The 24424-nt window shown below is 38.3% G+C and overlaps 1 protein-coding gene across 1 annotated transcript; it reads right to left on the reverse strand.

Annotated features, from left to right (window-relative positions):
* Positions 1–2419: 2419 nt before the first annotated feature.
* On the reverse strand, positions 2420–21221 carry vat1l (vesicle amine transport 1-like). The gene is made up of 9 exons (XM_041791535.1): positions 20718–21221; positions 20008–20137; positions 19589–19804; positions 19092–19234; positions 16501–16604; positions 14729–14784; positions 14393–14587; positions 6435–6518; positions 2420–4275 (listed from the first exon to the last, which is right to left on the reverse strand). The coding sequence occupies exons 1-9, from the start codon at positions 20930–20932 to the stop codon at positions 4177–4179; spliced, it is 1242 nt and encodes a 413-aa protein (XP_041647469.1). The 5' UTR covers positions 20933–21221; the 3' UTR covers positions 2420–4176.
* Positions 21222–24424: the final 3203 nt, after the last annotated feature.

Below are 24424 nucleotides of genomic sequence, written 5' to 3' on the forward strand. Positions count from 1 at the left end.
AATGTCAATTCAATAAAAATATGTTATGTAAAATAAGTGACTGCATAAATATTCACCCCCTTTAAAGTGACCTGACCAAATTCAACAAAAGTCCAGGCAACTGGTGCTAGTAGTCTCATTAAAAGTGAAATGGGGATCACCTGAGTGGTGTGAATGTGTCTCAAGGGATTGTAAGCACCTGTGTTCAGATGGTCCAATCACTGTTTAATCAGTTTTCCTGGCTACCATTACACTGTGAAGACAAAACAACACTCCAAGCAACTCAGAGAAAAAGTATCAGTCAGGGGACGGATATAAGAAAATTTCCAAGGCACTGACTATCCTCCTGACTGAGCTTCAGCAGTTTTGCAAAGAAAAATGGAGTAAAATTGCAGTGTCCAGATGTGCAAGCCTGATTGAGACCTATCCACAAAGACTCAGTGCTGTGATTGCAGCCAAAGCTCCATCTTCTAAATACTGACTTGGATTTACTTGAATACTTATGCAGTCACTTATTTCACATTACATAATTTTATGTTATTGACATTACTTTGTAACCTTGCAAAGCAGATGGATACGCCCATTTTCTTGTTTTTCACTGGTGTGAAACAAATCCATCTGGCGTGTCAGGTTAATTACTTTGTAGAGGTCTTTTTTTTTTTAACTCCGACATGAGAGAGTTTAATTTTTCTGTCAAAAAGCCAAATTATGTTGACCATGACTGATTTATAAAATCAATAAAAGGATAAAGCATCCAAGGTGAAACCTTTTATAGGCTTTATAATAAACAGCATGCTTGGATCTCAAAGTCACTTTTTGCAGCTGTTCTGCAAATATAGTAATTTGAATCGACTTTTGTGCCAAACTGATGTTGAATGTAAGATGCGCAATATATGTTATAAATGTTAACATTAAGGCACATACAGTCCAACCAAAATATATGCTGAATGAAGGTGCATCAAATGCTTTTTAAAACATTTCCCTAGATGTGTATGCAAACATACAGTGCCGTAAAAAAGCATTTGCCCCCTTTCTGGTGATGAGTCTTTCGTATCACTGTGGAGGAATTTTGGCCCACTCTTCTTCGCAGGGAGGGTTTTCCAGCATGAACTGCCCGTTTAAGGTTACACCACAGCTTCTCAGTTGGATTTAAGTCTGGACTTCGACTTGGCCACTTCAGGACCTTAATTTTGTTGTTCTTGAGCCATTCAGAGGTGGACTTGCTGTTATATTTCAGGTCATTGTCCTGCTGCATTCAGGATTTTCTGGTAGACAGCAGAATTCATTGTTCTATCTTTCACAGCAAATGGTCCAGGTCCTAAAGCAGCAAAGCAGCCCCAGACCATCATACTGCCACCATGTTTGGCTGATGGCATGTTCTTTTTATCAAATGCTGTGTTATTTTTACGCCAGATGTAACGGGCCGCACACCTTCCAAAAAGTTCAACTTTTGTCTCATCAGTCCACAGAATATTTCTCTTGGGGATCATCAAGATATTTTTTGGCAAATATGAGACAAGCCTTTGTGTTCTTCTTTTGTCAGCAGTAGTTTTGGTCTTGGAACTCTCCCATGGATGCCTTTTTTTTGTCCAGTGTATGTCTTATGGTTCAGTCATGAACTCTGATCTTAACTGAAGCTAGTGAGGCCTGCAGGTCTTCCATGTCCTTCTGGGTTCTTTTGTGACCTCCTGGATGAGTATCGTTGCACTCTTGGAGTAATTTTGGTTGGCCAACCACTCCTAGGAAGGTTCACCACTGTTCCCAGTTGTCTCCAGTTGCCTTGGAAATGGCTTTGTAACCTTTTCCAGACTGATACATTTCAATCACTTTGTTTCTTATTTGTTCTTGAATTTCTTTGGACAGTGGCATCATGTGTTTCCTTTTCAAGATCGTGTAGCCTACTTCACTTTGTCTGACAGCTTCCATTTAAGTGATTTCTTGATTCAACAAATCTGGTGGTAATCAGGCCAGGGTGTAGTCAGTGAAATTGAACTCAGCTTTCCAAAAACTGTGGTTAATCACAGTTAACTCATGACTTGACAAGGGGGCAATTACTTTTTCACACAGGGCCAGATAGGTTTGGATTTTTTCCCCCCTTAATAAAGAAAATCATAATTTAGAAACTGCATGTTGTACTTACTTGGGTTGTCTTTGTGAGATATTAAAACTGGTTTGATAAATGTCCAAAACATTTAAGTGTGATTGACATGCAAAAAAATCAGGAATCAGAAAGGGGGCAAATACTTTTTTACAGCACTGTATGTTAACACCGTGTGAAATACATTTAGTAATAACAAAAAGATGAGTCAGGAAGTACCTTGTAGATAAATTTATTCAAGTAAACAGAGCTGTACTCCAAGAAAGTACGAGACAAAAATATGACAAAAACATCCGACCACAGGTAAACCAAGTTTACAAGGAAGTTTGTGAGCACACTACAATGCTAGACATTTGTTTTTTTTTTAATTCAGTATGAATTCATACACTTGTAAACTTGCACACACACTCACAAACACACAAACACTTACACAAACAACATACCTGACATTAAAGGCATCAAAACTGACGTGATTTTAAAGTGTGTACGCATCATTACCTTATTTCTGATCCTAAACGTAATTCCTAAATTTCATTCATCTGTTAGCACTGTGTGACAAACAGTTCTAGAGTCTGCTTCATTATCTAATGTTAGTTTATCTGCTGTTATGTTCTTTATTACCTACACTATAAATATGGCACAGTTACAAAAAGGAAGTTATGTTGTTTAAATAGTGGAGGGAATGCTTTTTTGTCTGTTTTTATTTTGAATAAGTCAAGTATTCAGTAAGGGGGTTGCTGTGATGAAACAGAGCAAATTTGCAGGAGTTTAAGGAATACTGAAAATGAAACAAACCACTTCTTAATTTTACAAAAAAGAAAAGATAAGTTATCTGTAGAATATTAACATTAGTGTGCATTTAAGATATTTAGTAAAGCAGAGGATTAAAGTGACAAATAGATGTAAAACACCCTGCCCCTTACACAAGCTCATTGTAAAACTAATTTATGCTGGAGGAGTTTTTTGGCACTTCTGTTGTGAGGCACCAGCGAGTAAACAACTTTGGTCAGACAAACAGCAGAGACGCCACAAACCTTGGACTGCATCTGACTGACCGATTCATTTTCTACAAAAATCCACAGTTTATTGATCTGTCCATATTCTCTTATTCAGTATTCACATGTTTTGGCTTACAGAAATTTGACCCAATGACACTCTGCTATGCAAGTGTTTAAAAAGTGGAGATTTTAGTGGCCTGAAGGTAAGGGCTTTTTTATCTTTCAGTTTATACTGTATTTAAGTAAAAGTTCTGAGTATAAAATTTGGTGGGAAAATACATCTTTAGTCCTATATCTTAGTATATAAAGACAGCTCTGGTGGCACTTCAGATTCATCTAAGTACAAAGTGTTTTCAGGCAATAAAGCAGCCATAATAGTTTTGATCAAACTTCAGTTAAACTCCAGTGAATAACACAGTTTTTGTTGGTTTGTTCGATGCACACTTCAAACAAGGAAAGCAGTTCAAGTATCAAACACGCGTTTGCAGCTCAAAGGCACTGGTGATCCTAAATAAAACACATTTGGCACCTAAAAATAAAACACCATGCAAATATCAACACAAACTCTTATTCTTTATTTCTACTGGCTTCACATTACTACTGTAAGAAGAGAATGTGATTCACTTCATGGTTCAGGAGAAGTAAAACAAAGAGATCAGGTTCTGAATCTGCTGTTAAGGACTGATCTCACAGTAATGTGTTTTACTTAATCTGTTTCAGGGTGCTAATGTTAGAGTAACGGAGTGGGTCAGAGGGTTCAAATGCTGCTTTTTTAATCTGAGTTGGTAAATAAGTAGTTATAAAATGGATCAAACTAATTCATGTCTTAGCTAGCATAGCATTACTTCATGGGTAAAGAATAGAATAATATGAGTAGTTCAGGAATGGCACTTGGACTTGTTGCTCCCCTTACCCAAGCTGTTGCCTGACTGACCAGCTGACAAAAATACTGACAAGAGGCACAAACATCTTGTGTACACACATACAGTCATGCATACATGCATACCTGCATTCATACATACACACACATACACCTGTGTGTGCTTGTGTTCCCCTGTGGTGAATCTCTGCAGTCTCTCTGGGTGCGTTGCAGTGTTGGCTTTAGTGGATGAAAGGCATTCGCTCCTTGCTGTCATTGTCTCCCTCAGGCTCCTCCTCTTCCTCTCCTGCTTCACTGGTCTCTGTGCTGTCGTTAGCCATCTAATTGGAAAACAGTATTCCACTATCATTAAAGTTGTACAGAAAAACAGGTACAGTATAGATGTGAGCTAGAATAAAGCACTGTGTGAATGTGGCCTGTGCTGATAAATGGCTCTATAGAGACATTACACCTTTTTAAGCAGTTTATACAGTACCTACAAGCTTTTCTAAGTCTGATGCAGAGATCAATATGAAAATGACAGTTACAGAAAAGGAGGGATTTCTCACAACAACCATGAGCCAGACTGGACCTGAAAAATGTCCTGTCAAACTATTTTTCAAATGAAATAAACACTCACAGTAAATCAGCCAAGAATAAGTTGCATGATTACAGAGATTCTCCAACTTTGCCATGCTAAGGCTAAAGTAATAACCTTTGAAGGGGGGAGCAGCCTTTTGCAAAATTTCTTAAACTCCTTTTCCATTATGATGGTAAATGACGATTATCATGATTGGCAGGAGCAGAGTTTGTTATCTTTCACTGAAAGACTGGCACACAAGTCACACAGATTAAAAAAAAAAAAACTAGAGGTAAATAACATCTAAAAACACATCTATCAGAATGTTGGTATGACAAATATTGTTTCTAAGTTGATTTCAATTTGGTTCCATTTTCCAACTCCTTCCTTCCAAGTTTTCGTTATCTCTTATCTGCATGTCCATGTTGGGGTCATGGGGGCTGGAGGCTATGCCAGCTGTCACTGTGTTAGAGGCAGGACACACCCTGGACTGGTTGCCAGTTATGCATGCTGAGGTCAAAACCCCCAACCTTTTTTTTTTTTTTTTTGGGGTTGTAGTTGAGCATCCTTTTTGATCCGCACAGACATCCTCTTCTGTCTCTGTACCTCTGTCTATTACACTATACAGTTCCTGTTTCTGGAAGGTCCAGTTACTGGTTAATCAGTATTCCTGGCTACAATTACACCATGAAGACAAAAGAACACCCCAAGCAACTCAGAGAGGTTATTGAAAAGTATAAGTCAGGGGATGGATACAAATTTCCAAGGCACTGAACATCCCCGGGAGTTCAGTTTAATCCATCATCAAGAAATGGAAGGAATATGGCACATGTGTAGATTTGTCTTGATCAAGCAATTCTCATAAACTGAGTGACCGTGCAAGAAGAAGACTAGTGAAAGAGGCCACCAAGACACCTATGAGGACTCTGAAGGAGTTACAAACTTCAGCAGCTGAGATGGGAGAGACTCTGCATATAACAACTGTTGCCCAGGTTCTTCATCAGTCAAAGATTTATGGGAGAGTGGCAAAGAGAAAGTCACTGTTGAAGAAAACAAAGTCAGTCTCTACAAGAGTTTGCAAGAAAGAATGTGGGAGACTCCATGGTCAAGTGGAAGACAGTTCTTTGGTCTGATGAGACCAAAATGGTGCTTTCTGGCCATCAGACAAGACGCTATGTATAGTGGACACCAAACACTGCACATCACCACCAACACACCATCCCACTGTGAAGTAGGCAGGTGGCAGCATCATGCAGTGGGGATGCTTCCTGGCATTCAGTCCTGGGAGGCTTGTAAAGGTAGAGGGTTAAATAAATGAGGAAAAATATAGGAAAATCAAGGCAGAAAATCTTATTCAGTGTGCAAGTCTACGGCGTGGGAGAAAATTTACTCTCCAGTACGACAATGACCTGAAGCACAAAGCGAAAGCTACACAGAAATGGTTTAAAGACAGCAAGGTAAATGTTCTGGAGTTCCTGAGTCAAAGACCAGAGCTCAATCCAATTGAGAATTTGTGTATGGACTTGAAAAGGGCTGTTCATGTCTGATCCCCATGCAACCTGAACAGAGCTTCAGCAGTTTTGAAAAGAAGAACTGAGTGAAATTTTAGTGCGGATGTACAAGCCTGATTCAGACCTTTCCACGCAGACTCAGTGCTGTAATTACAGCCAAAGTTGGATCTACTAAATACTGACTTGAAGGGGGTGAATATTTATGCAATCACTTATTTTACATTACATAATGGTATGTAATTGACATTACTTTGTAAAAAGATGTTTTCGATGTTATCGACCTAAAATTGATAAAAGGGGTTGAAAATATTTAGTTTGTGTCAAACTGGTTCATCTAGGTTTTCTATCTAACAGCACTACCTGTTGACCTTGGCTTTCAGATAAAGAAGGAAAGCTAAGATGTTGTTACCAGAGGAGTCGGGGTCTTCTCAACATCCAGGATAAGTTTTCCTATGTTGACTCTGTCATGAATTCTCTGCATGGCCTCTTTTACCTATGAATAGAAGACAACAATTACTTTGTGTTAATAAATAATGATGTAGGTTTAAAAATCTGTTCACCCAGCAGTACTGCAGAGTCAGCGTTTACAACAGATATTGAATTTTGATTAGGAGCAAATAGAAGTGTTTTGAGTAGTTAGAAGTGTTTTCCTCTCTGTGGTGCATGTACCAAATCAAAATCACCTTAACGTAAATAACAAAAGTTCTTATTACAATTCATCTTGTTTTTTTGGCTGGTGCTATACAATCATTATCAGGGGAGTGCAGATGGCCTAGCGGTCTACAGTGCTACCCATATGCGCGGGTGACCTGGGTTCGAACCAGGCCCGTGGCCCTTTGCTGCATGTCTCTCCCCACTCTCTCACATTACCAGATCTATCCACTGTCCTCCTCCTATCAAATGAAGGCACAAAAAGGCCAAAAATAAAGCTTTAAAATCATTTTCAGACTGTTTTTGAGGAACAACAGAACAACAGATAAAAGGACAATGACAAGCATTTCTTTTCTGATTGTAAAATTCGTGAATATGTTACAAAAGCAAAAGCTCTGACAAACAAAAAGCCAAGTACAACTTTCATAGCATCTGCCAAAATAAAAATAGACATTCTGTGTACTGAATCATCACAAACACCCTTCCCATTTTATTCCAGGCCATTTCATACTCAGGACCACTTTCTCAGAGCTACTATAATCCCAGACTGACTCTATGAGAAAAACCAATAGCCTTGATGAAGATAAATGGTGCTGACTCACCCTGCTGGGCTACATTTGCCATCACACTGAACACTTCACAGCCTGCAGTCAAGAAGGTTTACATCAGCACACAAGTACACTGCTGCATTTTACCTGAGTGTAGGAAAAGTATAGGCTGTATTTAACAAAAGTGGCGTGACTGTCCAGCTCTGAACCAGCAGGGTGGTGATAGCTCTGATGACAAAAAAACGCTGTGAATAATACTCTTCCCCATATCTCTCTACAGGACACTTTGCATTCGCCACGTAATTTGATAAAGTCTACTTCCAAAAAGTTAACACAAATGTAATAAACTCCCAGTTCTTGGGTGTCCTCTAGGAGATGTTTCTTTCTTCATACTTCAAGTACTTAAAAGTATTAAACCCGGAGACACGAGCTTCTGTAAATTAGACACATTATTCAGACAGTGTCAGCCTTCTCTCCACACTTCTTCTCTACTTAAATCTCCTAACTAACAGGCTCTCCTTAAATAATTAAATGAAGGTGGAAAATCCCTACAAAGATCTGCAGGCAGTGCTTTTAATCATTCTGAAGGTCTGGCTTCTGGGTAATTTTACCAGCTGACATCTTGTTCACAGTCACAATGCCTCTGCGAACCAAACTGAGCAAGACAAAATACCAGAATCTTTGATGGCTGTGTTATCCATCTCAGACAGGGGTGTCAAACTCAATCGCAGAAGGGGCCCGATTCTGACTTAAGGTCTTACCTGAGGTCCTAACAGGGTCCACATTTAGCCAAACTGTCAACCTAATTTTTGCCAGTAATGAATGATGGGGAAAAAATTAGCAGTCATGATCAATGATTTTGAGATTTTAAAATTCATAATGATAAGTTAAAAGGTTCGAAATCTGAGATAAAAAGTCAAACTTATTAGTTCAAAGGTCAAAACACAAAATTAGATGTTAAAATAAGGCTTTTAAAAGGCAACAATATTGAAAAAGAAAGTCACAATCATGTTTGCAAGGCAAAAAAATGACCTAAAACTTTAAAATGATAAACGTAGAAGGTCAAAATATGAGAAATTGGTTGAAATAATAAATTGAAAAGGTCAAAATATTAGATAAGTCAAAATTATAAATTGCAAAGGTCAAAATATAAGAAAAAAAAATTGAAAGTGGTCAAAAAACCCAAATAAAATGTCAAAATAATAAATGCAAAAGGTCAAAATATGAAATAAATGTCCAGATAATAGATTGAAGTCATAATTGTGCAATGAAAATTTTTAACTATGAAATGAAAAAACAAATCAATTTCTTTTCCCACATTTCTTTTTATCTAATTATTTTTCTTTTTTATTTGTTATCATCAAGGATAAGTTTACATTTTTGTACTGGAGGAAATCTGCAGACCTCATATTTTAGGGCCAGTCAAAATAAGTATATGGTATGATCTAGTGGGCCGGGTGTAACTGTACCAGGGGCCAGGTTTGGCCCCCAGGCCTTGAGTTTGACACCCCTGATCTAGGACAATGTTTCTGTCAGTTTATGAAAGACAGAGCTTTCCACGCTGTCAACCATCTGCAGTGACTACTACTGGAGAAAAACAACACAAATGCAATGACACTAAGTTGTAAAACTTTAGTTAGCATTTGTTGTGTATCACCACAACACCCAAATCATCACATCATGGGGGAGTAGATTTTTTTTCTACATGATTTATATTAAATAATGAATACCACATCCAGATTGATTCGGGTTTGTTCTGGGGTCTTTGACAAGATAGCAGTGAATGCTGCTACACAACAACTTCTAGGAACTGCTAGAATTAGCTAGTACACACAGTTTTGCTTTCATTGTATGGATAACATGGGAAGGAACCATACATGGTCACTTCAGGAGACTTTCTTTGTGTCCTCCCCCCAACTCTCTGTGATACAGTAGGACCAGAATAGTTTTTTTTCAGCCAATCAGTGGAGATCATTCAATGTAGCTGAAAGTGACATCATAGCATCTGACCAATCAGCAGTGGCCCAGAGTGTCTTAAACTTCCTGTTTCCCCTGGAACTCACAAAAAGCAGTTTTACATTTGACCCTAACATCTTGACTAACCATGATAGGTTAACCAAACTCACACATTTTACAGGTGAACAGTGGAACGAAATGTCATGTCAGGTTTTGTTTTCATAGGATTTCTAGCAATTACAGAAATTTTAGTGTGAAAATGGAGGAGCCATATTTGTGCAAACACCCATTTAGGGGTATAAAACGTCTATACTTAAACAAAGGGCCAATTTATCTAGCAGCCGAACTAAAGGTATTTTCTTGAAAAATAAACCATTATACATAGAACACTATATATAGAACTCTATAGTGTAGTTAAATGTTGCCACAGGTTTGTAGAAAAAAAATGAAAAAGTGATCCAACTCTAAATTTTACTAATTCACAGAAATTTTCAAGTAATAATTATTAAAATAGGAGTGCTTTGTGGTCATGTTCATAACATAATATCAGTTTTATTAAGCTAATGTGGTTTTCTATCATTTTTTAGTTTCACTGTGAGCCTTATTTCAGCTTAAATTTATTAAGACATCCAATAGTTGTAGTTTTTTAGGTTGTTAGATGGAATTATAAAGTAAAACAAAAGGTATAAATAGTGAAATATATCTGATCAGTCAGCTTGACGGCGGTGTAACTATTTTATTCCACTAAAATGACGAGTCATTTGACGTGACGTGACGTGAGATACATCACTATTATAATTCAATATTTTGATTCATTTAGGTTTCCTGGTGGAATTACAAGACAAAACTGTAGGTATCACCATTACTTATACAGTATTCTGAATCCATCATTTCTTGCCTCCAAAAGACATCAGACTCTAAAAACAACCTCTTCAACTTTGATGTCCCTGAGTCTGTCAGAAGACACTGCAGCCATCTCAGATGGGTTGACGTGTCTCTGGTCCTAAGTTGTATGAAAATGCAGCATGTTGATTAATCTTTGAAGAGTGATAATACACCTGATAATTATGTGTATAAAATAAATATTTTGTATTTAAATATTTTAATGTGTTAGTAAATGCTCATTTGACTTTATATGTGTTAACATAACATTTTAATGTGCATACACTCCATTGATTTTTTTTTTAACCATAAACGGGCTAGGAACCATAAATGGTCAATTTGCTGAACCTGATATTCACCATAATAAAGTAAAATATAAAGTGAATAAGCAGAGAAGTAATGGGTGTGCATCAATGATATTCTAGGGCTTAATTTGGAATTTAAAAGTAATTAAATGAGTGTTATATGAAGGGTTAAAAGGAATATCAGAAGCCACACAAATGAATGTTTTAAATGAACACGAGGATCCCAAACTGCCACACCTGCAACAGGCACTGCTGTCGTATGACGTCGTATGTTATCTATCAGACCTTCAAAGCATTGAAAAGTCATGTGATTGAACAATTATTATGATTTTGGGTTCAATGCAACACTTTCTATGTCGATGTTCAACAACATTTACTTTCAGTGGCAAAAAAAATCAAAATACGTTCACAATAAATCAGCAGGGCACCTCATTAAATCTTGTTTAACTTAATTGTGTATTATGAGATTCACACACACCACAAAAGATTACTCAGGATGTCAAATCTTGCTTTCTTATTACAGTCAACACAAAGACACAAATGAATGTGCCTCTTTGTCTGTCAGCTATTGTGCCACAAGCATTCATTCGTTAGAAAAATAGTGGAAATCACGCCAAGAACAAAATTAGGTCAAACACTTGTACGGCTTTTAGTGGCAATTTAGAGAAGATAAATGATGGATACACTTGTATTGTTACTCTAATGAGACTTATCTGTACATACTACACAGTAAAAGTTTATACAGGTTCACTTTTTTAGTACCCTGAATGCATTTAAACTACAACATAGTGAGGAAGACAGACAATTAAATCCACGGTTGGTGCAACCAGCTCCAGTTAATTTGCTCCAGACATGCAGATTTGCAATTTTTCAATCCAAAAAAAGGTTTCCATGGTCAACAAATCAACCTACGCCCTCTGAATTCTCCTTCCAGGCATATAAACAAATGAGGTCGGCTGTGCCCCTGGCACTACATCCCACGCCATCCTCCCCCTCTAACCAGATTGTTCATGGGCAGTGGTTCCAGTGAATGGCCTGAACAATCTGCCAAGGTTTAATGACAGCAGGACAGGGGGAGTTTCCCATGAGAAATGAAAATCTCTCCCTAACTGATGATAAAAAAAGATCACAATGACTTGTACTTAGATTTTTTGTGATGTATTTATTACCTTCTCAGCCTCAGCTTTATCTGACTCCTAGAGGATTTCAGTGTGTGAATTAAATTCCTGACATCCTGACCAGGAAGAGCATGTTTCAGACGAATGCTGCAACTTGTGCTGATAAAAAGGCTACAGTCTACATAGGCTACATAGACTACAGTCCTCATAGGCTCGTTATAGTGAAAGAGATCTCCATCTCAGTGGGTCTTTATCTGGTTAAATAAAGGTTAAATAAATAAATAAAACAGTTTGGGCTTAAACTCACAATAGTTATGGACATGTATCACCTACTGTCGAAGATAAACCAGAAACAATCAGACACCACAAGAGAAACTATAAAAACAATACCAAAGGGTAAGATACTGCACCTTATCAAGGCATGTGACAATGACACACAGCTGAGCCGCTGTGTTTTTTAAGTTCTAATGTAAAAAAAAAAAAAAGTCAGAGGGGATCTTGACAGGTAAATAATTGCACATACCTTCAGGCCTGGCCACAGATTTGGCTTGGCTCCTAAAAAAACAGTATATGGGCCCTGTCCAGTTGTGATTTATTTATGATATCAATGCATGTACAGTATGTTGGATCAGCAGCATTAGTGCTCACATCCTGGCTGACAGTTACTTCATTTTGGAGCCGTAAAGTGTTCCATTATTGGGTTCTGATGTCAAATTATTCATTGCTGACACTTTTTAAGTCCTTTTCATTATTGTTTTTTACCACATTTTTTCATAGTTAAACAATTTATCGCCTCTTTTAACCACTTTTGCATCTTTTTTAACCACTTTTACCTAGGTTTGGATACTTTTTAACCCCATTCAGATACTTAAGCTGCCATTTTTTGCCAATTTTAAAGTAATTTTTCCCTTTTTTGCCCATTTATGCCACTTTTTAACCGCTTTTCACAATTTTTCTGCCCATTTTTGCCTTTCTTAAACCATTTTTTCCGCTTTTATCATTTTTTTGCCACTTTACACCCATTTTTGCAACTCTTTAACCACTTTTCAACATCTTTTCCCACCAATTTTTTGCCCCTTTAACCCTGTTTTTTTTCCAGTGTTTGCTTTTTTGCACCTTTTTGCAATTATATGATTATTTTTTCTTTAAAGTTACAACAGTCGCATCTGCTGTATTCTCTGGTATCCGTTTGAGTACAACATGGCTTAGCTGTGAAGTCTGACTTTACTTTCCAAATTGTCTAGTTCAATGTGTCCATCTGCATTGTTAAAATCACCAAAAAAGGTGATTCTGGTTCAATAAAAGGCTATATTGTACTACAGTCTCAATGAATAAAATTAATTTTCATTGCTTCAATCAGTGATTAATTTAAAATATGGTAATCTAACCTTAATCCCACCTTATTCCACCTGGCCTTGCATACCTGTAAAGGTGGACTATGGATGTGCAGAACATTTGAAATGGTCCACATTTTTCCCCTGACTTGTCTGTATCTGTAATCCTAGTGAAAAAAAACTGTCCAAATAAAACTAACATGGCCAAAAAGGCCACAGAGAATACATGAGTTGCATGTTAACTTGTTTCTAAATACTTCTACTGTACAAGTAAAGGAGCAATAATTGTTGTAAACAACTACAGAAACAGTGGAGGGTCCACTGCAGGGAGCAACAAACACAACTAATAGTAAAAAACAATTAGATTTTCTATAGTACATGATAAAGTGTTTCTGCTGGAAACAAAGAACCATATTATACAGAATTACACTGAATCTTATTGTGATGATGGTATATTAAGGATTGTGTCACATTGTACCAATTTGTAATGTATTTTATCATGTTGTAATGATCATATCATATAGCAATGATCCTGTAGTATCTATTGTGTTACATCTTTATTAAGATGATTGTTTGAGCTTTTTGTCTCCACTGGATAGGACCACTGAGGAGACAGGAAACATGACAGATGAGAGAGGGGAAGACATGCGCCAAACAGCAGCAGGATTTGAACTCAAACCTGGAACCACTGTGCTGAGAACTGCAGGCCCTGTATATGGGCAGCTGCTCCTCCAACCAAGCCAAACTGGTGCCCGATTTTATCGTATCTTCATCATAGTATTGCATCCTAATGACTGTGTCCTAATGATTTTTTGTATTGTTTTGTACCTTATTATGCCATATCCTAATGATTGTATTGCATAGTATTGTGCTGTAAATACACTGGTTGTGTTGTAGCATCTGTGGCTCAGTCAGAAGGTCGTAGGTCTGCAGTCGCATGTAGATGGGTCCTTGGGCAAAACACTTAACCCCAATATCCCACTGCTGTGACGGTAGTGTGCAAATCTGAATGTGTAGGAATGTGATTAATTTATTCTGATGGCCAATCCATAGTGCATGGCTGTAAATGGGCTGTGTAAAAGTGCTTTGAGTAGCAGACAAGCAGAAAACCGTTATCTGTCTCATAAATTACTAATAATGGGTATCAGTATCTGCCCTGAAAAACCAATATTGTTTACCCCTTGCTTACAGTGTGGCTACAACTGGTCTATATCTACTGTACAAAGCTTTTCAGTAAACAGAATCACTGCATTTAAAGAGCTGTTAAATATTTGTAAAAATCAAGAATAGAGTGATTGGCATTTGGACATATGGTCAGCTTCATGTGGGCGTGATATAAATGTGTAGCAGCGAGATACAACCTACCCACCATCTGTGAAAGAAAGTCCAAGAACAGCTGACAATGTCCCTCAGAAAGCAGCGGTGTCGAACAACAGCTTTGATGCTTGGCTAAATGTTTGCATGGCATCCTCTAAATCATTCCTGTAATCTACTTTCATCAAATCACTTTGAATTTTCATGTGATTATCACAGCCTGCTTGTTTTTAATCATCAAATCACCCCAGGTTCTTACCTCCTCCAGCGCCCACAGGGAGTCCACTACAGGCCTTATCTTCTTTTGCTCATAAAGACACAAGAGTTTGTCCATCACTGATTTCACAAGACTACAATTCCCATGCTTGAAGAGTAGGTTGAGGAGAGAAAATCCCGCTATGACTTTGTTCTCCTCGTACAGTTTAATAGGGTTCACCTTCTCCACCTGCCACCACTAGAAAAGAAACAGACACATGTTCATTTCTAGTGAGTCATTCCTGTGTTTGTGTGCTTCATTAGCCATGAAATGTTCAATGGGTAGTAACTGTGTGCTGTTCCCTACAAATGTTGATGACAGACTGCATCTCTGACTCACAGATTTTGCAAAGCTGAAGAAACTCTTTGTTTCCCCAGTTACCATGTTTGACGCGCCTGAAAAGACAAAAATAAAAGCATTGCTGTATGCTGTGCAAAGGACAGTGCAGAAGTGAGTGGCCAATAACAGGCAGCTACGAAGCATGAGGGGTGAAGAGAGGGGAGGAAATGTTGGTACCTTCAGACCCTTAGGCCTGTGAAAGCATGCCTTAGCATATTTTCAGTAGAACTAAAACTAATGAATTAATCTACCACTAATGTAGCTACTTGATTCATGAGTATGACAGTAATTAACAGAGATCACATTAGAAAAGTAGCGGTTAGGATCAAAATATTACATCTGCAGTCTAATGAGTCAAAGAGCCTCAGAGATGGCTCTAAATGACATTTTGGGAATTATGTCTATGCCATTTTATATTTAGAGATCTAAAAAAAATAGTGATACCAGTCATGTCTGTATTAATTAAGCTTAAGCAGGGCCTGATTTAGCTGAGCATGAAGACAGTTGAGAGCTATGCCACATATGTTCAAATGTAACAAAATCTTATTTCCAGAGACTCATCCAAACTCAAAAAAACAAGTTTTCTTCTTTTCTTCTTGAAGAAGTAGCAAAAAAAAAATCACACAGTTTTTATGTCATCATCACCCCCCATTAAAAAATACCTTTGCATCGGAGCTTTGGAACATGCAGAGAGCTTGGTTTCACCTTTCACTTCCTTCATTTTTCTTATCTATAGCCAAATAAAACAGCTATTGGGGTTAAAATTCTAGTTTAAGCCATCACCTTTTAATCCCCATTGTCATCTTCGTCAGATACTTGTCAACTCTGTCTAATGATGTTTTTTTATTTTACAAAAAATACATTACCTCCTGTTCATTTTATTCTGCTTATTTGTAAAAAAAATACCAGCTAATCTATAATAACTAATAACAGCAATAACAACTAATTTAAGGTAAAAAGATTATTTTAATATGTTTTACATTAAAAATAAAGTTGAAAATTATGAAATTCTGAGATAAGATACATAAGATGAGTGAAATAAAATTAAAAAGTAAAAATAATGCAGATTTTTTAACCTAATAATATTATGTATTGCCAGTAATGGATAGTTAAAAACTTCAGTATATCTGACTGACTTGACAACAATTAAGCTATGATGGGCAAAAAATGTCAAATTTTGAGAAAAAAAAAAAAACAAGAAAACAAAAATCAAAAAAGTTCGATCAAAAATATTTTTCCTACATACAACTGCTAGTTAAGACCTTAGCCTGCACAAGTATCCACTAAAAATCATTGTAGTTTCACAAAAGTCAAGTTCAGAACCTGTTTTGTCCCTTTTCTCATGAATCAGTGATATTTACCTTGCATGTTCTTTTATGGGCACATCTGATGAAAATATACAGACAAAAAATAAAAGTTGATTCAATTTCAACTTGACAATTAAAGCCTACTATATAAGTGTGGGAAAAAAACTGATCGATGTGACTTGCAATGAATTATTTTGGAGATCAAGATTTCCCTTTTTTAAGGTTTTCTGGGATATTATATTTCAAAGTAAAACTTAAAAGAGTCACAAGCACTCACAAAAAAAAAAAAACACGTGGCTCAAGAGACACGCGTTGAGTATCATTGATATATATTCCCAATATGTAGAACTATTCTTTTACTTGTTAACAGCAAATTTACCATACTTTCCCCAATAAATGCTAAAGTGCAAATGTACAGGCATGGTTAAAAAACACTCATAGCAAAAGTTCAAATGTTTTTCCTACCATAGAGGATGTAAGTTCCCAAAGGTTTCAGCAAACTTAAGCCTTTCCCTGTGTTCTCGCCACACAAGCTGTCCAACACAATGTCCACTCCTTCAGGAGAAATCCTGAAACACAGATAAACAAACAAAAAAGGATAAGTCAGAGATCAGTGAAAAAAATTACTCATAAACACAAAAACGGATGCATGGGCTACAGTTTTCATATACAGCAAAATGTAGTCAGAAACAAAGTCTACACATCAAAGGTGCAAGTATCAATTTGCAGTTTTACAGTACTTTGACAAACATTCATGTACAGTGTGTGCATTTTTTAGGCATGTAGGGCGCTGAGGATTCATCGAGGGGCCTGATGTGCAACAACCCAGGGCTGGAGAGGTGGGAAGGGTGGCCGGAGTAAAGCTAGAAACATATCAACACACAAGTGTTGCTAAGCAGCCAAGGTCAAGCTCGACCTTTTTGTCCAGGCCTTTTCCCCCCCTGGTAATAAGCCTGGAGACTGCTAGTGATTTTTTTGGTCCCTGGGACATCAGCAGCATGATCAGGGGCTCATGGCAACCCTGATACCTGACCCGACAGTACCCTAGGCCATGCTAACTCACCACATCAACCCCTTACTCCGCTCTAAAGTTGTGAACTTTATTTTTTTCAACTGATTATTTTGCCATGTTCCTGGTAATATGCAAGGACATCAAGAGCACGACTGGGGTTTTGTCAAACCTCTTTCTTTCCCATTGGTGCCTTCAGGTGGATTACACGCCATATCTAAGCCTTATTTTGGCTTAAAGTTTTGGCCCTAACATGCCTCAAAGTTCTGCACAGTACTATAAGAAATTTGTCAAACGTCTAAACTACACAATTTCCCAAAATACAGTTTGTTCATGTGTTTAATGTTGGTTTTTATCAACAACCTGAAACCCAGAAATATTCGACTTGCAATGACATACAACTGGTAAAAAACAGACAGTTTGCTGACTGTTATAGCTCTTACCAAATACAACATAATTAAAATTTCCATCAATGATTCCAGTTCTTCAAAATATTTTTAGACCCCTACAATATTGCAATTAATCATCAGTTGATTGATTATTCAACACTTTTTTTAACAGGCTATGCAAGTAATATCTGGAAAAAAAAAACAGATATTGCAAAAATCCAGACAGTCCAGCTGGAAGACTAATAGCTTTAGGAAACAGCGTTTGGTGTTCTTTACAACTTTCTGACACAATAGAGGCCCAAGATTTCCTGGAAACTTATCAACAGACTTTTTAGTAATTAAAATGGGTTTAAACCCTTAAAATGGATTCATATTTAGAATTTACCTCCGCTTCACAGATGAGCTAATCCCCTTATGGTGTCCACTCTAACGAAGAGAGTAATTGAAAAGCTCAGATGTTAAAAAAAAGAAAAAAAAAAAAAAAAAGAAAAAAAAAATTCATTAATTTTCACTGATATATGGTGAATGCTTGTTTAAGACTATTGGCACTTAATGTAAGCGTGCATGCCAACCATGTGTACTGGTGAACAGTATACAATTCAGTACACTCAGCCCATGATTCATCATTTGGAGCAGCTTCAGACTTCACTCATATGGTCTCACATCTCATAATGCTCATACCTTATGGATACCTAAGATATTCACAGTTTACAGTCCAAATGTTTTCTTTGACTCTGTCATCACTTCTCCAGGCCTTTCAGAGTTCTCCAAATCTGTAATATCCTTCATGTCATATAACAAAAATGCTCTTATTACACAGAAACTCAGCCAGACAAAACAGTCTACCTAGGGATATGAAAGAATGAAAGGCATGTCATGAATAAGTCCTTACTTTCTGCCTTGTGGCCCTGGACACCTGCCTGGCTAAACTGCTTGGTGGTCTTGTGATTCCCATGGTTTTTTGCCTTTTGTAAAAAGACTAATTTAAGAGTACTTTGCTCTTGATCCTGAGAAGAATGTGCGGGCCAGGGAGATGAAAGGCATATTAATCCACTGCAACTAGATATGAAGGCAGAACCACAAAGTGATCAGTAGCCAGGGAAAAGTATGCATGTCATTTTCAAAGTGTTATATTGTGTTTCATATTTTATGTATCCTGTTTAAATGACTCTGCATTAGAGCAAGTAAAGATATGAAGCTACTATGAAAGCCCTCTAAAACTTTATAAACAGATCTAGTTAGCGGCATAAATTCAGTGAACCCGTCTTATCTAGGGCAACGTGTTTTCTTTGCATGCCAACAATGTTTCTGTGATGAGCGGAATGTGTAGCCTATCAATGCTCAGCACTAATTGGCTCAGTTGTTCCACATTGCCAGTGCAGACCTCCGCCCTGCACACACAGCGTTACTGCTGCTGCTGCTATGTCAGATGAGCTGTGTGTTGCCATGGGAACCATGGCCACACAAGACCAAATAAGGCAACAGGTAACATCTGCATCCTTCCGCAGCCCTCTAAGGACAGTGAGGTCCACGTAATCACAATATGTTATGTACGCATGGTGCGTAAGCCAAGCATTCAGTGTTAATATGCAAAACTGGACAGCTACTTTGGTGAAGTATACAGTGAGAAACAGACACAAAGAACTTTCTGTACTTACTTTTTGATTTCTTGCATATAGTCAATGTTTCTGTCAAAGAGGTGAGTCACCGAGTCTCTGATGGCTGCGTGTTTGGAGCTTGAGGCAATCCCAAACACAGTGACACGAGGTACAGTGGAGCAAAGCTGAGCCACAGCTTGACCCTGAAAATAACAAACAGTTGCAACAATTTATCAGTGCATGTGACCAGAGGGCTTAATCTAAATAAACAAAGTTTACAGGAAGGCAGTAAACATCATAAAAAAGTAAAATATATTAGAAACAGGCAGTTGCAAGATTTTTTTGGATTTAGTGGCACATTTGAGTCATAAAAGCTGTGTTAGAAATTGGCTGGCAATTATTTCTATGTTGCACTGTGATATAAACAATAATAAAGCAATAACAGGAAACAACCTGTTGCAGTTGCAGTTATTATTCCAACTGTTACAATAAGCATTGTATAAAATACTGGACATTTTTCTGCAGCTGTGCAATGCACATGTAGGAACCAGACTTACTACAGCTCCTCCTGCTGAGTGAACCAACACAGACATCCCCTCACGCAGATTGGCTACCTCAAACAGCATCATATAGGCAGCCACAAAGTTCAGGGAGAATGCAGCCGCTTCGGAAAAACTCATTTCATCTGGCATCTTGTAGACGTAATCCACTGGTGTGCAAACAACCTCTGCCCAGGCATTGTAATTCACAAAAGCCATAACTCTGTCGCCTATCTGAAAGAAATATGTGAGGATAGACAAATACCAAGCAGACAGGGGAATAATCATTCATGGATTATTGATTGATTACAATCTATCATTTATATCAGGTTTATGGTACATGACTCAAAAGATGCTGAAGCAGACTTCATCGCTTATGGACAGACACTGTTCTTTCACCACAGCTATTTTATATTAAAATGTTTAATTTTACTTACCTCAAATCCTGTTGTGTTTTCAGCCACTGATTCCACTATCCCAGAGCATTCGAACCCAGGGACTAGAGGAGGTTTTGGGGGGTTATCAATCGTCCCCTGACGTACCATCAGATCCAGAAAATTCAAGCCACTGCGTCAGAGAAATAAATAAATAAAACCTCACAGTTTGTTGACATGAAATCAATACTGGAAATTATGGCTTAGACTGCCCCCAACAACAAACAGCTAGTCAGAAATTTAGGATGGGCTATTAAGAGATTTAGGGGTTCGTGTGTGATTTACATCATCATGATCACCAGTGAGTTACTGGTCATTCCCCTGTTAATATAGGACTCAAAGGATTCAACAGGCATTCTGTATTAAAGAAATGTATAACTCTGAGTTTTCATAGGTTAGCCACAATCTGCTGCATATGCCATGTGAAATCACCGTTTATCTGATATGTAAACTTAAAATGATTAAACCTAATAATGATGGCTATCTGGCAACAGTTTGTTCTCCATTTCCGCTCGGTATGAAAAAGCTTCAGCCTGCCTGCCAGCCTCCTGCACTAGTAAAGACCTGTGGCTTCATCACTGCGAAATTATTCCAAGATGTTGCCGAGCCCCCGTGTTTAATAGAAAATACTGTAAAACATGGGGATGTAACAGGGAGGCCATAACATGACACAATCTAGAAGTATAATAAATCACTGATATTTTCATATTTACCATGCTTTTACGCGAATCTTCACTTCTCCGTCCTGCAGCTCGGGCATTGCCTTCTTGGTTACCCTGAGTTTGTTGAGACCTCCAAATCCTGCCAATATCACTGCTCGCATTTCTTTGGCATCGCTGGAAGATTCCACACTTTCTTTTTCTTTCCCAACATTTTTCTCTATCATGAACTCAGTTTCCTCTGTCATATGTGCTCCTTCTTTCGCCATGTCGGAGACCAGCGCCTGCTCTGCCTCTCCGCTCCTCTTCGGGGCTCAAAGTGATGTGTTGTGCGGGCAGCCTGTGCACAGACAGGCACTGCATGGATGGACGGGTTTCCACGGTGGAGTCTGAAATCTCAGTCTGTAGTTTTATTTAATCATGCGGATGCTAGGTCGACGTAACCATGTTTCCCCAGTGGAGTGGAAGTCTTTGTTTCCTCGAAGACTGTGAGTAATTCAACACGTTTGTAATTTTAAGAAATAGTTTTATTTCATCACCCCATTTGCGCAGCTTTTGCTCGCGTTAGGCTGTAAATGGCGCCATCTGCTGGTGGGCTGATGAAAACTTTAAAAATATTTCAGTCTAGGCATGCAACTCAAAAATCCTCAACCGTTAACGTGTGGTAACGTTCTCATGTCAGCAGCAGCGCCCATGTGCTGGTATTTATTGATACTTTGGTAAATTTTTGCAAAACGTTATAAAGATCTGGTTGAGTTTCACAAAGGTACGATAAAGCGGTATTTCTTCCTATGCCAGTTACCCCGACGACTGCCAACTATCTTTGTCACATTTAATCTAACAGATACAAACGTTAGTCCACGAAACAGTTTATTTCCGTTGTTGTGGCTAACGTGGTGATAGACAGCTGCCTGATTTTACTGTACATGTAAAAAAAAAAAACAAAGAAGAGGACACTTACTTGTCGTCAAATTTGGACGTTGAATGTAAGTCCGTAACAGTTTCTTGTTTTACTGGTATCTTATTTAGGGCTCCATCCGTAACTCGGTTTGCCTGTACAGGGAGCAGCAGCATAAAATGATGGTAACTAGCTTAACTTGGGTTGTATATGCAGACTATGGGGAGCACTACAAGGTGGATCCAGCTTTCCCCCCAGGAAGTCATTGAAGTTGTATCTGTCACATTCTCCTATAAATTAAAATAAATAAATATATAGATAAATAAAGGGGGCATCAGGCGCCATTTGATGAACCTTTAACCCTACTGAAAAACTGACCGGCATGAAAATAGCTGCTCAGTACTGGTTAAATGCTGGTTTGATGCCAGCTAATACTGATCAGATACTGGGCTATCTTGGTTTGATGCTGGCCAGTGCTGGTTTAACAATGACCTATATTGGTTTGATACTGGCCAGTGCTGGTTTGACAATGACCTATGTTGGTTTGATACTGGCCAGTGCTGGTTTGACAATGACCTATGTTGGTTTGATACTGGCCAGTGCTGGTTTGACAATGACCTATGTTGGTTTGATACCGGCCAGTGCTGGTTTGACAATGCCCTTTAACTGCTGGTCAATGCTGGTTTGATACTGGTCAGTGCTGGCCAATACTGACTAGATACTGGTCTGTCTTGGTTTGATACTGGTCAGTGCTGGTTTGACAATGACCTATGTTGGTTTGATACTGGCCAGTGCTGGTTTGACAATGACCTATGTTGGTTTGATACTGGCCAGTGCTGGTTTGACAATGACCTATGTTGGTTTGATACTGGCCAGTGCTGGTTTGACAATGACCTATGTTGGTTTGATACTGGCCAGTGCTGGTTTGACAATGACCTATGTTGGTTTGATACTGGCCAGTGCTGGTTTGACAATGACCTATGTTGGTTTGATACTGGCCAGTGCTGGTTTGACAATGACCTATGTTGGTTTGATACTGGCCAGTGCTGGTTTGACAATGACCTATGTTGGTTTGATACTGGCCAGTGCTGGTTTGACAATGACCTATGTTGGTTTGATACCGGCCAGTGCTGGTTTGACAATGCCCTTTAACTGCTGGTCAATGCTGGTTTGATACTGGTCAGTGCTGGCCAATACTGACCAGATATTGGTCTATCTTGGTTTGATGCTGGCCAGTGCTGGTTTGATGATGGCCTATGTTGGTTTGATACCGGCCAGTGCTGGTTTGATGATGGCCTATGTTGGTTTGATACCGGCCAGTGCTGGTTTGACAATGCCCTTTAACTGTTGGTCAATGCTAGTTTGATACTGGTCATTGCTGGTTTGATGCTGGCCAATAGTGACCAGATACTGGTCTATCTTGGTTTGATGCTAGCCAGTGTTGATTTGATGCTGGTCAATCCTGGTTTAATTCTGGCCATTGCTAGTTTGATGTTGGTCAATGGTGGAAATAACTTTTTGATATATGGCTTTATCACTGCAGAAGCAATCCTTACACTTGTTACAATAGTTTAATAATAAATGACTGAGACCAATCCTTTTGGGGCAGGGATTAGGTCTAAAAAATGCTGGGCTTCATACTGTATTGTACTGGATGAAATGTGACTTCAGACATCACTTTTACTTAAGGAAACTGTATCAATAATATCCTTGACATTGATCAGTTAATTGGAAGAGAAAGTAATCAATGGATTAATAGCTTGAATTACTAGATGTATTTTTGCCCATAGCATACTAATAAATGGGCCATCCATTTAAAGAAGCTAAACTTCAAATGCTGAATTAAATTTAACCAGGCATGCCATTTAGGTATCAGAATGCACTTTGCTTGCAAACTTGATTTTAATCACAAATGTATGGGAGAAAGACGGTGCTTTTTATTGCTATACGTGTTATCACAGCATACACAAATTCAAAATCCATGTGCAATCCAGTTGCTAGTAATCAATTTGAATTGGACATTGTCACATAGCCTGTGATCATACTCTCACTGACTTTGCAATTTAAAGCTCTACAGCTACAGCAGTTCTGTGAAAGCAAGGTTCTGTGGTAATTCTCTTATATTAGGGATGGTTGTTCCTAACCTGACACGTCAGATGGATTTGTTTCACACATCCATCTGGGAAAGCTTCAATAGGAAATGTTTGAGAAAAGGCAGAGGCTTTGAAAAAAAACTCGGAGGGTGATTGGGTGAACATTTTGTCACATCTCTACGGGCCAATCAGAGCAACAAAACACGTGACGTCGCGGCTATTGAACTGAGCGTGCGCAGCTACTGAGGAATAACGCGAAACATGACGACTATGGACATGTAAGTACTCGACTTTTGTCGTTTTTTTAAAAAGAAAACAACTCACTGCTGTTCTTTGTTCTTCTTTTAACAAAGAAATGTCTTCAAGTTCTGATAAAACTGGCGCTTCAGCAGCATCCACGCTAATCTCTTCCTCCATAACTGCACCAGCTCTTGCTGCTGCTTGTCAAGGCCATGACAGTGCTGCGCCTGAAAGTACTGCCTCTCGTCGCTGATTGGTCCTGTCACTTTCTAACCGGGCTCAAACGGTTCAGATGGGAGCTTTGCAAGATGGATTCACCAGTGAGAAACAAGGAAACGGGCGTATCCATCTGCTTTGCAAGGTTAGGTTGTACCAGTTTCCTCCCCAGTTTCTTATAATTTCACCAGAATCATTATAAACCTTGAGAGTACCCTATACTGGAATAAACTACCTCTATGACAAGTCATTTGTGCGTATTGTAGCCTTAGATTAATTTATACTGTATATATTATCACAGATCAGCATATCTC

Source organism: Cheilinus undulatus, linkage group 1 (assembly GCF_018320785.1).
Source record: "Cheilinus undulatus linkage group 1, ASM1832078v1, whole genome shotgun sequence".
In the NCBI taxonomy this organism is placed as follows: Eukaryota; Metazoa; Chordata; class Actinopteri; order Labriformes; family Labridae; genus Cheilinus; species Cheilinus undulatus.